This window comes from Anoplolepis gracilipes, chromosome 11 (genome assembly GCF_047496725.1).
Source record: "Anoplolepis gracilipes chromosome 11, ASM4749672v1, whole genome shotgun sequence".
In the NCBI taxonomy this organism is placed as follows: domain Eukaryota; kingdom Metazoa; phylum Arthropoda; class Insecta; order Hymenoptera; family Formicidae; genus Anoplolepis; species Anoplolepis gracilipes.
The window spans coordinates 11288660-11302037 of NC_132980.1; the positions used below are offsets into that span (position 1 = coordinate 11288660).

Sequence of the window (13378 nt, forward strand, 5' to 3'; positions counted from 1 at the left end):
ATAAAATAAAAAAGAATTAGGTAGACATGTGCTCGAACAAAATATGATTGTAAATATAAATACCTTCAACTTTTTGAATATTGTTCAATAGAAGATTGTGATTGGACGTTGGTTCAACTTCGCAACTGTCTGTTGGAAGGCTTAAATTTACGCTCAACCTGCTCAAGTCGTCCAGATCATCCTCTGAGAAGAACCAATCGACCTGAAACGTATCGATCCGAGACTATTAGATATCTTGTTAAGATAGCATCTTCTTTTTTTAGCATAAAAGAAACTTACATTATTCAACAGGCTCTCGACTATTCTACATTGATGTGACATATCAGTAACCATGGTGACCATATTATCCCTGGAACCGCTCGCTCGCACCAATGTTGGCCCGAAAACGATGGCTAGATTTTTTGCCTCCATTTTATTGATCTCGCTATGATCGACTATTTTCTTCAGATGTTGCATCAGATACTTTAGTGTCTCAAAATGATGCTCTGGAAGATCCCGCAGTAATTTCCGTATCGTCGTCATTCGCCTCTGCGGATCCTCTATTTTATCGGCATCGATGAACATGGGATATAGTTCTGCCGTAAGCAGAGAATCGGGAAGTTGACGGAAAAACGATTTCAACAACGACGATATGACGTTGACATCGCTCCATCTTGGATCCTGTGTGGGGAAGGAAATAAATTACAAACACAATCTTTACAAAATAGACCTTGATATTATCGAAAAGCATACTACCTGGAAATTGATGTTCTCGAATCCTTTGTTGACGCTGTCCGTCAGCTGGGAGATCGCGGCCGTATTTCCGGGCACTCGGTAGATTCCCACGACCTCAAGACCTCTCGCCTCGACGATACTCGTGCACATCTCAACAATCAGCGGTACGCATTCGGAGAACGAGGATTGCGGACAGAGTTCGAGGGGTACCTTAAAGGTGGCCCCTTCAGGCGGCATGTGCGCCGTGGGTGAGGAAGGCGCGCCACCGGCTTGACCGTGCATCCTTCTAAACTGTTTTGCCATCCTTCCCTTCCAAGTCTTTGATTTGGGCGACGCCAAGGGTTCCAGCGTCTGATTACTCGGCTTGCGGGTTTTGTTTACGGGCGATTGTCCCGTCGGCGATCGATTCCTGAATGATGTTAGTTTTTTGATCCCCTTGTGACTCGGCAGAGGGCTTAACCTTTGGCCGTTGCTCGGAGAAACGCTACCGCTTGGAGTTGTCGGAACTGTTGGAGTCTGCGGTACGGCCTGTTGCTTCGACGTGCAGGATACAGCGTCCTATTTAATAAATATGTATAAGAGACTAACGACTTGCAAAAATTGTGAAAAAGAAGAGTAAAGAAAGCAATGATACTTTTATCTGGCAAAAAATTATCCCATAATTAACGCTCACCGATGATCTTTCCGTGGCAGCATGAGAATGAAGCGACCTTAACCAGAGTGCCATAGATGCCGCGTCCTCGGTTTGTAAAAGCACCTCCGCCGTAGGGTTTGCCACTCGCAATACATGTTTCCGCTTCGTGTAGTCCTCGGCAACATCAACGACGGAACATCTAACGTCGACACTTTGCCCTGCAGTTCCCTCGTTTTCGGTGCTTAACGAAGGACTCTGTAGCAAATATAAATGCATCTTTTATGTAAATGAAAAGGTTCTTTTTTAATATCTTATTTGGTACGCTAATCGTAGCGACACACAATAAATGCTCTTCTAACCTGACTATGACGATCCTTGTAAAAATATATTATAGGACCACGGAGGACACCCCAGACCTGCTTCCAGGAACGATCGGTAGATCGCTGAAATTGTGATAAATGTTAAAAATTGCAAGACAAATTCAATACGCATGTAATTGGATTCGTTATTTGGTTCGTGTTCTGACCTTGCCATCGAGCACTGTGAATTTCACATGAAGGGTTCCCTCTCGTTCTATCGGTTCAGCGTCCTTCGCGTCGCAACTGTTTGATGTGTTATGCGATACGATACTGTTGCTGGAAAAGAAATAGAGCTGTATCAAAATCTATATTGTTCGCAAACTTTATACATGTAAGTGTCTACACAAAATAGAATATTTGATATTATCGTCTTGATTTACATTAATTGAGTAATGTATATATATTATATATAAATATATATATATATATATATATGAAATAAAATCTTTTTAAGTGAAAGCAGATTCAGTTATTTATAAATTATATTTATTTTTTCTCTACAAATGTTTCTCTTCCATGTAAAAAGATTTTATTTCATATATTTTATATTCCCTTAAAATTAACTATGCAATTTTAGCAACCTATTTTTTTCTTTACAGATAATAATATAGATGTAAATCAAGCTGAGATAATTTCAAGCCCCACTATGTATATATAAATCTTATATATAGAACAACAACGATGTTGACTATGATTTCAGAGATAGCGAAACTGTAATATTATTTACAACTACATTTCTATATTCTCGGCCCTCTTCTAAATTGAGAATGACATTGAAAATAGCGGTCACATCGATCGTTGGCTCATATTAGTCTCATTCCGTTAGTAACAATCAGCAAATAAATCAGTATCCGAAAGGATACGCTAACAATAAGAGACACTAACACATATCTATCTATAGCGTCAGGAAGAGTCTAGAGTAGCACAACATACGACCACAATAATTGGTTTTAATATCAGAGTTACAAACACAGGGATGTGTTACATTCTATATATCCTCAACATCACGGACATCTCTTATCGCAATGGAGGAATAATAAACGAGGAAGGATATCCTTATCTAATGCCATTCGAGCAACTAACACAGGGATTGCGAAGTCGTGATATATTTGATTTGCATCATCATTGAGGAGAAAATAATTATCAGCTCTCCTATTTCGCGCTATATTTTCCGTCATACAGTTTACCCAATTCTTTATTCAAATATGTTTAATCGAATTGTTTAGTCTTTTTTTTTTGCTTATTTATTGTATTATCTGATAAAGCTATTCTTTTGTAAGCAAATCTTTTAAATATATTTTTAAATTTGTTAGTAATAAGAAATATTTATATTATATCTTTCTCAAATAATTTTTTTTTTTTTTTACTTGATAAACGTGAACGCAAATATTCTAAGTTTTATTTTATTTTGTATCGTTTTTATAATTTCTCAATTTGTCTGGTTGTCAGAAAACATTGCATAAATCGTATTTTATTTCCGAATAAAAAATGTATCGTGATAATATACTATCGAGAGACGATACACGAAATACGCATAATAACTCTCATGCTTCTTAATCATCATTTCACCGCGATTATTCTCATCACTCATCATCGTTTACACAGGCAGATAAGTAGCGCAAACGTAAATACAGAAACGAACAGCGAATGTACAGTAGCTTGGAGGAAGAAACGCGGAGAGTATAGACAATGCATTCTTTCCCGTGCTTCTCAAGAAGGAACTCTTTCGCCCTCACCGATGATGAAAGTTACGATGTAAGGACGCGGCCTGCGTCATATCCTCAAAGATGCGTCGCAGAGGCGTAATGTCGCTCGGAAATAACGGTGGCCGCCATCGTCTATGCACGCTGGAAACATGGACACGAATACGGGTGCAGTTTCGTTATACTTACAGGGTAAACACACCTTCAACGACGAAATTGCCGCGACTGCTCGTTATTTTTACGAGCGAACGAGAAATACGCGAAGAGAAATAAACGTGATAATATCTCGCTGATGTGTTCGAGAAGAGACAAATAAATATCGGTGACTTTGACATCGGCACGCTCTAACGTCACGCCTCGAGATGTCAGACTCGACACGCGTCACGCGTATATCGAGGGATTATATACCTTCTGTGAATGTGAACGGGTTCCGAATCGCTGAGCTCCAGATCACTGTCAACGTGCATTCGTTCGCCCCACGTCGCCTTTAGATACGAGACTCGTCTGGTGGTACGATCCTCGTCAGCTGTTGAATAATTATCATCGATTATAATTCAATTATCGTCAAGTACAATTTACAAACATCACCTGTAAGTGAAAAATGAAAATTTTCTTTCTCCCTATCTCTCTCTCATTTGGCCTTGTTGAATTCTATTAATGTGAGAGTGTTTCATGTATTTTAAAGTTTTAAATTTATGTTATATACAAATGTATATACTCTCGGGATCAAGATTATCTTTCCAAATTAGAATGGTAAATTAATTAAATAAAAAAAAAAAAAAAAAAAAAAAAAGACAGCATTTAGCTGTGTATTATATAGTTTAATATATTAAAATTCGCGCAGAAAGAAATTATATTGAAAAAAATTCTAGTATAGAAATGTCCTTATAATTTCATAGTACTAGAGACGCGTGCGTCGCAATCATTGTGTGCACGTAATGTTAAAAATATCTTCATCGCGTTTAAACTCACTGATCTGTGCATTCTTCTGTCGCCTGAGCACTACGGCGTTATTGGTCGAGCCGTTGGGCGAAGAACCATTGACCGGCGCTGAAAGAGAAATCAATGGGACAATTATTAACGCTTTATGCTCGACCTTTATACGACGTAAAAACGTGCGTGTAAGTGGAGATGTGTGCGTATATATACACACATATATATATATATATATATATATATATATATATTTGCAAATACAAACGGTGGTGGAAAAAGCGAACTAACCGACTTGCAGCAGTTTGGCCGACTGCAAATAACTATCCTGTTTGTGGTAAGCGGTTTTACCGTCGTCCTCGGCGCTAGCATCCTCCTCGACGGTCTGCCACGTGTGCCTGGCGCAGCTGCTTCTCGCCGCCGAACCGTTCGCAGCTTCCCAGGACTCCGCGCTGTTGCTGCGTGCTCTCAAACGCACTGTTTCTGCCTCCATGGAAGGCATGTCTGTATAATCACGCGACAAGCATTATTACAGTTTCGTTCTCTCTCGTCGGGATATCGCTATATTTGACCGACTGACTAATCCGGTTTTATTAAAATAATTATATATAATATATATATAATTATTTTATAATTATTTTCTATATATAATTACTGTATATACATGTAGCGTGTACGCTGTTGTCGCTACACAAGAAGCGTCGGCAGATGTGTCGTTGCTATTTTCAATTACCGCGACATGTCGTAAGAAGCTCAGCAACAAAAACAACACGGGTGCATGAGGGCAGTTAATATCCCCTTTGTGCTATCGACAAATTCCGGTATACCATAGCTTTATCCGGTTACTCTCGCTTGGAAGCAAGCTCAAATAAATCGCGCGTCCCTTGTAGACGCGATTGTTTCAAATTTATTCATCATTACTTACTAAAGATACAAATCTATGTTTCTATGTTTTAGTTTGGTCGTGAGAAGCGAAGAAATAAGAAGAAAAATGTGTAATATTATTATACTATACGCGTATATAGTATAATGTACTATATTAGTGTGTGTGTGTGTGTGTGTGTGTGTATAGTGCTTGTATGACAAGTTATAAACGCTATATCGCGACATCGCGCTCACATAGAATGCACAACGAATCACCGACAACACAATAGCGGCACAAGACGACAATGCACAGACAACTCGACACAGTCTCTTAATTCTATCTACCTTTACTCTCTCTATAGTCGGCCGGTGGCTCGCAATGGATATGTTTGCTGCCTATAGGAATTATTCTGTTGCCTGTCAATACTGGACCTAAACGACGACACTTGTTTACTGAGCATTGATCTAATAGTACTTGATTTGATTGATTTTTAATTAATCGCGCGAGTATATATTCACAGTCCAATTACAATCGGAGCATCGATCGATCATAATTTGCAAGGTGATAGATTAGATTGCGCAAAAAATTTGTTGTTTCTTCCATTTTATAATTTGAAATCAAATCAAAGAATTTATCTAAAAAAAAAAAAAAATGGACATTTTTTAAAGAAAACAAAGAATATACATCGACGGTGACAATTTTATGTTTCGAGTTTGCTCTAAATTCAACTTGAACAATTTTTTGCGCGTCATTTTAACGGAAAAGCAAGAGGATAATTGTTTTACATTACACTTTGATCGACGCTTACCAGTGTCAAGAGATTTGGTTTCTCTGGCCGGTATTCTCCTTATTTCCTGACTCTCTGCTTTGGACTCGAACTCACGTTTCCGCACAGCCACATTCGGTACACTTCTCTTGTTGGACAATCGGGACAACTCGCTCTTGTAAAGATTCGTCCGATCACCAGCGGGCTCGTCCTCATCGCTCAACAAACGACCAGACTCGAACTGCTTGGCGCGTCTCGATACGATCTGCAGACCTTGCGGCGGTACTGGAAACTTGGTGTCGCTGCCAGCCTTCTTGTCCGGTCCTGGCGAAGACGGCAACGAGGAAGAACCATTTCTCGCCTCTTGCGATGTCTGTTGCTGATTCATACTAATGTTTTCGTGTATCCTGGACAAGATGCTGACAAAACTACTTTTGCCGGTGCCCCGGTACTGTTGTTCCTTCATAGCGAGCTCATTGTCGTAGAGAGGCGATGACGAATAAGAGTGATCTCCGGTGACGGATTGATTGTCCCCGAGCTGTTGATCGCTTCGTGATTTGGAATACTCGGAGTTGGAGTCTACGTCCTTTATCCTCTGCACGCTCTGATTCGACGGCTTGTTCATTATATTCGCGATAGACTTGGCAGCAATGTTCCTCTCTAAGGAGGCTCTTCTCGTGGGAGATTGCTGTCTTTGCTCGTTTTGACCGGGCGGCCAAATTGGTTTTTGCAATTTCTGCGGCCTCGCGTAGAACTCTCTTTGAATCACCGAGGCTTGGTTAAAGTTTTGTAGCGACGGCAGCGGTTCGGTGGACCAGCCGATCGGATGACTCGGTCGTCGCAGAAATTCCGCCTTCTGCTCGAAGCTTTTGCGTAGTCTATTCATAATGACAGAATCGTCGGAGCACTCGTTTCCGGTCAAAGTCGAATTGGAATCATAAGGGGACGTGCTGCTGTCTTTGCTGGCAACAGGAGAGGAATCCCGTCTCGACTCGATGCTCAATCTGCTGGATTCGTTCGATCTCAGCGCATCAATGCTACCGTAGCTCGTCGTCTCGGAATCATTGGTGGTCCCGCTGCCCTCGCTGGCGCGTCGCGCCACCATCCGCTTGACTGGCCGGTAAATTGGTACCTGCGGCTCTGCCTGTGACATCGGATAACGCAGCAGGGACGGCTGCTGGTAGTAATGATGCTGCGGATAGTTCTCGCTGACACGTACATGTTCGTAAATAGGATCGTTGATCCTGTCGTAGAGCTGCTCATTGCTCGGCCGTGAGTACACCGACTCGGATCGGGTTCTGTCGTACAGATCGTATCTCGAATCCTGAGATGAACGACCGCTCGACTGTGAGTTATCTTCGTGTAACAACTGCAGCTTCCTCCCCGAGATTCTGGGATCTTCCGAAGAATCGTACAATGAATCCGGCACGCCCTTCCGTTGCTGCTGTTGCAACACGCTCGTCATCTGAGATTCCGCGATCGGTTGAATCTGAGATATGGTTGTCGGCGGCATCCTGCCGTCCACATACGCGGCCTGCTGATTCCTGCACCCTACCTCCTCGAGATGACTCGGACTTTCGGACGACGGTAGAGAAGAGACCCAGGACTGCCGCGTTTTCGGCGTCGAGCCCGGGATCATGCTGCTCGATCTGCGTTGCTTCTGCGATAGCCTCTCCGGGGAACGCAGCCGTGGTCGTTGATTCGTCTCGGGATTGTGTGCCGTCTCGCCAAAGTACTAGAAATAAGAGTTGAAGGTGAGATAAATTATTATTTTTATTAGTCTTACAAAAAAAATATCAGACGCGGATGACCGAATCACTGCTCTAATTCAACTACAGATAACATATAAGTACTCTTCTTCTCGGTTATTATTAAATCGTTTTCGTCAAAAGTTTAATTAAAAACCGACAAATCGATAGTGTCGACATCAAGAATACAATTTCCACAAAGGTCGATCGTGGAAGAGATTGAAAAGCGGTTGACGTTCTTCTCGCGAGAAAACTCATCTACCATGTATCTGTCTCATTCGTGCAACAAAATCTTACCCTCTGTAGAATGTCGTCCTCTTTGGAGACCACCAAGAGACGCAGCCACGGTCCCGCTTGCTGAATACGTTGCACCACGCTAGAGTACTGCTCGCCCCGCGTAGGCGTCCCGTCGACGGAGACGACGCGGTCGCCGGTGCGCAATCCGGCCTCGGCTGCTGGTGAATTCGCCCGCACCTGCTTCACGAAGATCGTGTCCATAGGCTCGTCGATCTTGGTCCGCTCGTGTCCCGGCAGCATCTGTGATGATCGCGCGTCAGAGATGCCAAATTATGACGTTTCCCCTCGGGATTTTTTTTCGCGAAATGAGATACTCACGCAGCAGGACTCGGGCGGATAGACGATGAAATGTCGGAGCGTGAATCCGTATCCATTCTCGCTGCGCCTGAGCAGGAGGGTTCGTGGACCACGGGGCGGAGAGTTCTCCTTCTGAACGGATCGGGGAGACACCGGGCCTCCTGGACCAGGGCCCGACGCGGGCGCAGGCGGCGGGGGGGATGAGTGCCCGCCCTACGATTATCGACACGAATCTCAATTAGTTGATTCCATAAGCTCGATATAATATTTGACAAGAATTTTAATTAAAGCAAAAAAATGTCTTTAAATTGAAAGAATCAATGAACACACGCGTTGGTCCCGAGTATTTTGCGATGAAGGAGAAATTCTCTTTCTTCCAAGATGCAAATGTATTTCGTTTATATATATATATATATATATATATATATATATATATATATATATATTTTTTTTTTTTTTTTTTTCGATCGGCCGATGACGAGATCTAATAATTATCTACATCGAATGCTCGATTATTCGATCGGTCGATGATAAGCACACTTGAAATGACGAAAATATACATGCGTTTTGCGTATCTCGAGAGTCCAATGTACGCACGCACGCGTATATTAATAACTTTTCGCATCAAACGGCCAATAAACATAGCACAATCGTCAAATATCGAAGGCTGAATTAGGCTGGAATTGCCGAAATAGAATCCCAAATTCACGCGCGCGGACTCTCGGTATATTTGCACAACATCGATCACAACTTCCCTCTCTCTTTCTTTGGATTTGTACCGTCTGGGTAGACCACCGACTAATACTAGAGAAATCGGTGCAACGCGGCAGACAGACTCGTGGATGTCGGCCAAGAATTATTCCAAGCGCCGACTCCGAAGCGGAGGCGGCGTAGCTGGAGAGACGTCTGAGACACGTTCTCTCTCTCGCGAAGCGAATTGAGTAAAATTTGGCGAGTGGCCAGGGAATACGCGGCTCGAATTTGCCGTAATGCGCAATCCGAGATCGGGACGGGCGGAATTTGCGTGCGCGCTTCTCGCTCGGTTCGAGAGAAAATCACGGAAGTGAGAGCGGAGGTGCAAATATTCGTCCCGCAAAAATCGAATTTAACCCAAAGTTTCATCGAATTTTTTCACCAAAAAATCTCCCAAATATCTTTGGCAATTTTTTTTTTCTCGATTCGTCGAACGACATAATAGGGTAAACTCGGGTAAGATGACCATAGTTTTTTAAAATGCAAAAAACATACTTTTATTTTTGTTACTTTTTAATAGTGTTTGGCACATAATCTTTCCTGAAGCTTAAATTACGTAATATTATCGAAATTAAAAGGAAAATTTTATACAGGGTGTATACTCAAAAATTCTGTAAAAAAATTCCCTGAGAATTCCAGATATTTTTGTTCAAAATTCCAGGTAAAATTAAAATATTTTTAGATGCAATTTTAAAATAAGCTTATTTATTTTAGCGTATCATTTTTTGACATAAAAAAAGTATTTTAAACAATGTTATATAGACATAAACAAAAAATATATATTTTAAGTAGATTTTAAACTTAAAATATTTTAAATTATTATAAAAAAATTTTAAAATAAGTACTTCTATGACATTTTTTTAAATTCTCTGAATTCTAACGAAATTCCATGAGAATTCCATGATTTTTCAAGGTTTTTCCCGGGAGTATACACCCTGTTATATTATGAAAATAGTACAACATAAGCATTGGCCATCTTTTCCGTATGGCCATCATACCCTTGTTTACCCTATTCGTCGCGCAAAAATCAAATTCAAGCCAAAGTTTCATCGAATTTTTTCACCAAAAAATCTCCCAAATATCTTTGGCAATTTTTCTTTCCTCAATTCGTCGAACGACACAATAAATCGGCGGGAAAAGAAATCTGTAACGTGCATTCAAAGTCCGCGGGAAGAGAGCGGACAAAGTGAAATCAAGAGCTATGGACCACAGAGACTGCGATCTTGCGGTTTCCCGCGTTATCTAATTTAAACTTTCGATACTTTAGTCGATCAAACGCGAGTTTAATCGATCTAGCTCGGAAATATAACGCGCAGGGGATCCATTAGGCCGAGATTTGTCGGGATGAGGGGCTCTATCTATCTCTCTCTCTCTCTCTCCTCGGAGATCTTTTTTCAGATTTCCGACATATATATTTCGCGCGCGGACGGAATCGGCCGATAGATCGGATGTGCTCCTGTGCATGGAGAAACGGGATCGTACGGACGAGCGAGCTCTGACGATGTGGGTCAGAAGAGAATAGGCGTTGTCAACGGTAAGTGGGTCACCAAACCGAGCGGCGACGGAACGGCAGCTCGGTTCGATAATTACACGTTCGCGCGACGACGTCTTCGGACGACACGCTCGTGTCACCGTATCGTTTATTGTAATAAAACGACACGCGATAGCAGGACTCGCACTTGGACAGGAAGAACAACGAGAAAGGGAGAGAGACTACGCAAGGTCACGAGTACGTTAATGAATTCATTCTCTCGCCCTCGAATCGACGTTTACGGGCTTATAAGGGCTTTATCGTGCCGCGGACGTTTTATTATTATTATTATTATATTAGTGCTCATGTGCGTTTAATGGGACGTTATTTCCGATCGTTCGCATGACAACATAGTCTCTCTTGATATTCTTTTGTCAAATATTTAGCTATTCATGAACGTTGCATTGGCGGATATCGTTTTAATTATCACTTCAATTATTCGCTGCGATAAAAGTGTCAATTTATAGGTGATATCTCCTTGATAAATATATAACTTTTATTATAATTATGAATAAAATAAAAAATATAATTCTGATAAGTAAATAAAATAATAAAAAGTACTATTAAGCTTTAAATATGTAAAAAATTAATTAAATAATTATATTACTAATGCAACACTTTCAATTGAAACATTTCGATCAAAGTAATAAGCTTTGAGTTAAAACACCATTTCATTCTTTGAAATTAATTAAAGAAGGGAAAAATGGAAAATTTCCAATATTTATAAAATACTCTACGTAAATAAAACGGGATGAGATAAAATAGGGGAAGGCAACGTATTCTTCGGGGAGTATCCCTTCGTCGATCCTGTCAGTCTCGTCTAAAGTTTTAATCAGCCGTTAACCGATCGCGAAACCGGTTCACGCCAACGCTCGTGCAAAGTGTTCCGATCTTTGATTCAACGTCTGTTATCCTCTTCGTTGACCGCGACGCGTTTCCGCCTTTGTCGTCGACGAACACGCGGTGCGCAGTTCCGACGTCGATAGCGCCAAGTTCCGGTTAATGTTCGCCACTTGAACGAAATACTGTCGACAATACGTCCCTCGCCAGCTTTCTATTTCAGTTGAATAAGCGCGTGTAATTTCTTTTTTTTTTTTTTTTTTTTGTAATTTGGAATCTAATAATATAAAAATGTAAAAATATTAAAAATTGGAAAAATTCGCGCGATAACACTCAGCTTTTTTCTAGACATTTTTGTTAAAAAAATAATCTTTCTACAAACTGGCAGTTTTGTGATAATTATGCTTCAATTATTATGCTTCAAGATAAGATTTCTTTTAACTGGTTATATATAGGTATTATATAGGATGTCTTCCCCTTATGTAGAGGTAAATGATGACAGCAAAGACGTTATAAAAGAATTTTCTAACAATAAGTATATCATTATAAAGAATATAAATATTAGATTAATTTTATAGCAGAATTTTTAAAGTTTTTTTCACAAAGAATTATTTACACAAAAATAAAAAAACAAGTGTATATTTACTGTGTATTTAAAAAAAATCGAGATTCTCGAAAACAATGCAGTTTCGAAAATTTTAGGATAAAAAGAATTTTTTAACAATAAGTATATCATATTATAAAGAATATAAATATTAGATTAATTTTATAGCAGAATTTCTAAAGTTTTTTTTACAAAGAATTATTTACACAAAAATAAAAAAAACAAGTATATTTAAAAAATCGAGATTCTCGAAAACTGCAATTCGAAAAAGATACTTATTTAATGACAAGGTATATATAAAAAAAATATATATATATATATATATATATATATATATATATAAAAAGGTATATATTATACATAAAAGAGATGATACTTCCCTGTTGAAATATCGCAATAATTTGAAAGAATAATAATAGATATACAAGGCATTAAATGAGGTAAAATCTGCGTGGAAAAATGTAATAAAGGGGAAGACTAAAATACTAAACGAATTGCATTAACATATATACGCGACTAAATGAGTCTTCTCCTTCCTCCTTCCTCTTCGCATCACGCGACAACTGCTCGGGCGTTTTACGCCAAGAGATTTGCGAGCGTTTCTCTCGTATCAGCGGTAATGCGGTTCAGCACGTCCACCTCCCTTTTGCCCCTCTCCCGGTGCACGAGTAGCTTATATAATTTTGCTCTACAACTCTTACGTAAGAAGCGACTCCGATCGACGACCGATAGTCGATTCCCAACTTTTTCACGGGCATTGAAAATGCTAGAGTGCGAATATTCTATTGGAGGGAAGGAAAGGGAAATCTCGTCGTTCAAACGATTATTTACTCTTGCTATACACAGAGAGTGCTTCCTAGTGTGCGTAACTTGGACAGTGAATTTATCGCGTAAAAGCAATAACGAAAGTTTATAGACAGAGGAAGGCGCAAAAATAAATTATCCACTACCGTTGCAAAAGACCGCCATTTTGGCTTATATACGGCTTCTGTCATTGCTTCGTGTTGACAGGTGTGCGGAAATTCGCTATCGAATCAATATGCATCTCGAAAAATGCTGCGCATGATATTTTTTTTCTATTAATTAATTCTTGTACGAAAGAATCTGCGCGACAAGAATTTCGTCACGATATACCGTAAAAGACACGTGACAGAGGATAGTGTTTTCTTTTATAGACTTCTTCCTTTTTGGAGACTGCTTTTATCTCAAAGGAAAGACGTACACCAACAAATTTTAGATACTAGAGTAGTTAAAGTAGAAGGAAAGCTCGTTGATTCGAAAAATAACGCCTGGGATATTCAAGATAATAATGCTGTAAAAAAGGACGTGTGCTA

General features: G+C 40.1%; 1 protein-coding gene across 10 annotated transcripts in view; it reads right to left on the reverse strand.

Moving 5' to 3' along the window:
* Positions 1-13378, reverse strand: part of Rhogap19d (Rho GTPase activating protein at 19D) — a 32627-nt gene that overhangs the window by 9925 nt on the left and 9324 nt on the right. For 8 of the 10 annotated variants that reach the window (XM_072901508.1, XM_072901505.1, XM_072901510.1 and 5 more), the window contains 14 exons: positions 8338-8529; positions 8020-8259; positions 6017-7709; positions 5553-5639; positions 4635-4847; positions 4383-4460; positions 3819-3936; positions 3444-3554; positions 1875-1983; positions 1708-1791; positions 1388-1603; positions 736-1272; positions 280-660; positions 64-202 (listed from right to left, as the gene is read on the reverse strand). In XM_072901508.1, coding sequence (XP_072757609.1) covers positions 64-202; positions 280-660; positions 736-1272; positions 1388-1603; positions 1708-1791; positions 1875-1983; positions 3444-3554; positions 3819-3936; positions 4383-4460; positions 4635-4847; positions 5553-5639; positions 6017-7709; positions 8020-8259; positions 8338-8529 — 4198 coding nt within the window. The remainder of the gene's footprint in view (positions 1-63; positions 203-279; positions 661-735; positions 1273-1387; positions 1604-1707; positions 1792-1874; positions 1984-3443; positions 3555-3818; positions 3937-4382; positions 4461-4634; positions 4848-5552; positions 5640-6016; positions 7710-8019; positions 8260-8337; positions 8530-13378) is intronic. The other 2 variants (XM_072901506.1, XM_072901507.1) reach the window with 2 other exon arrangements.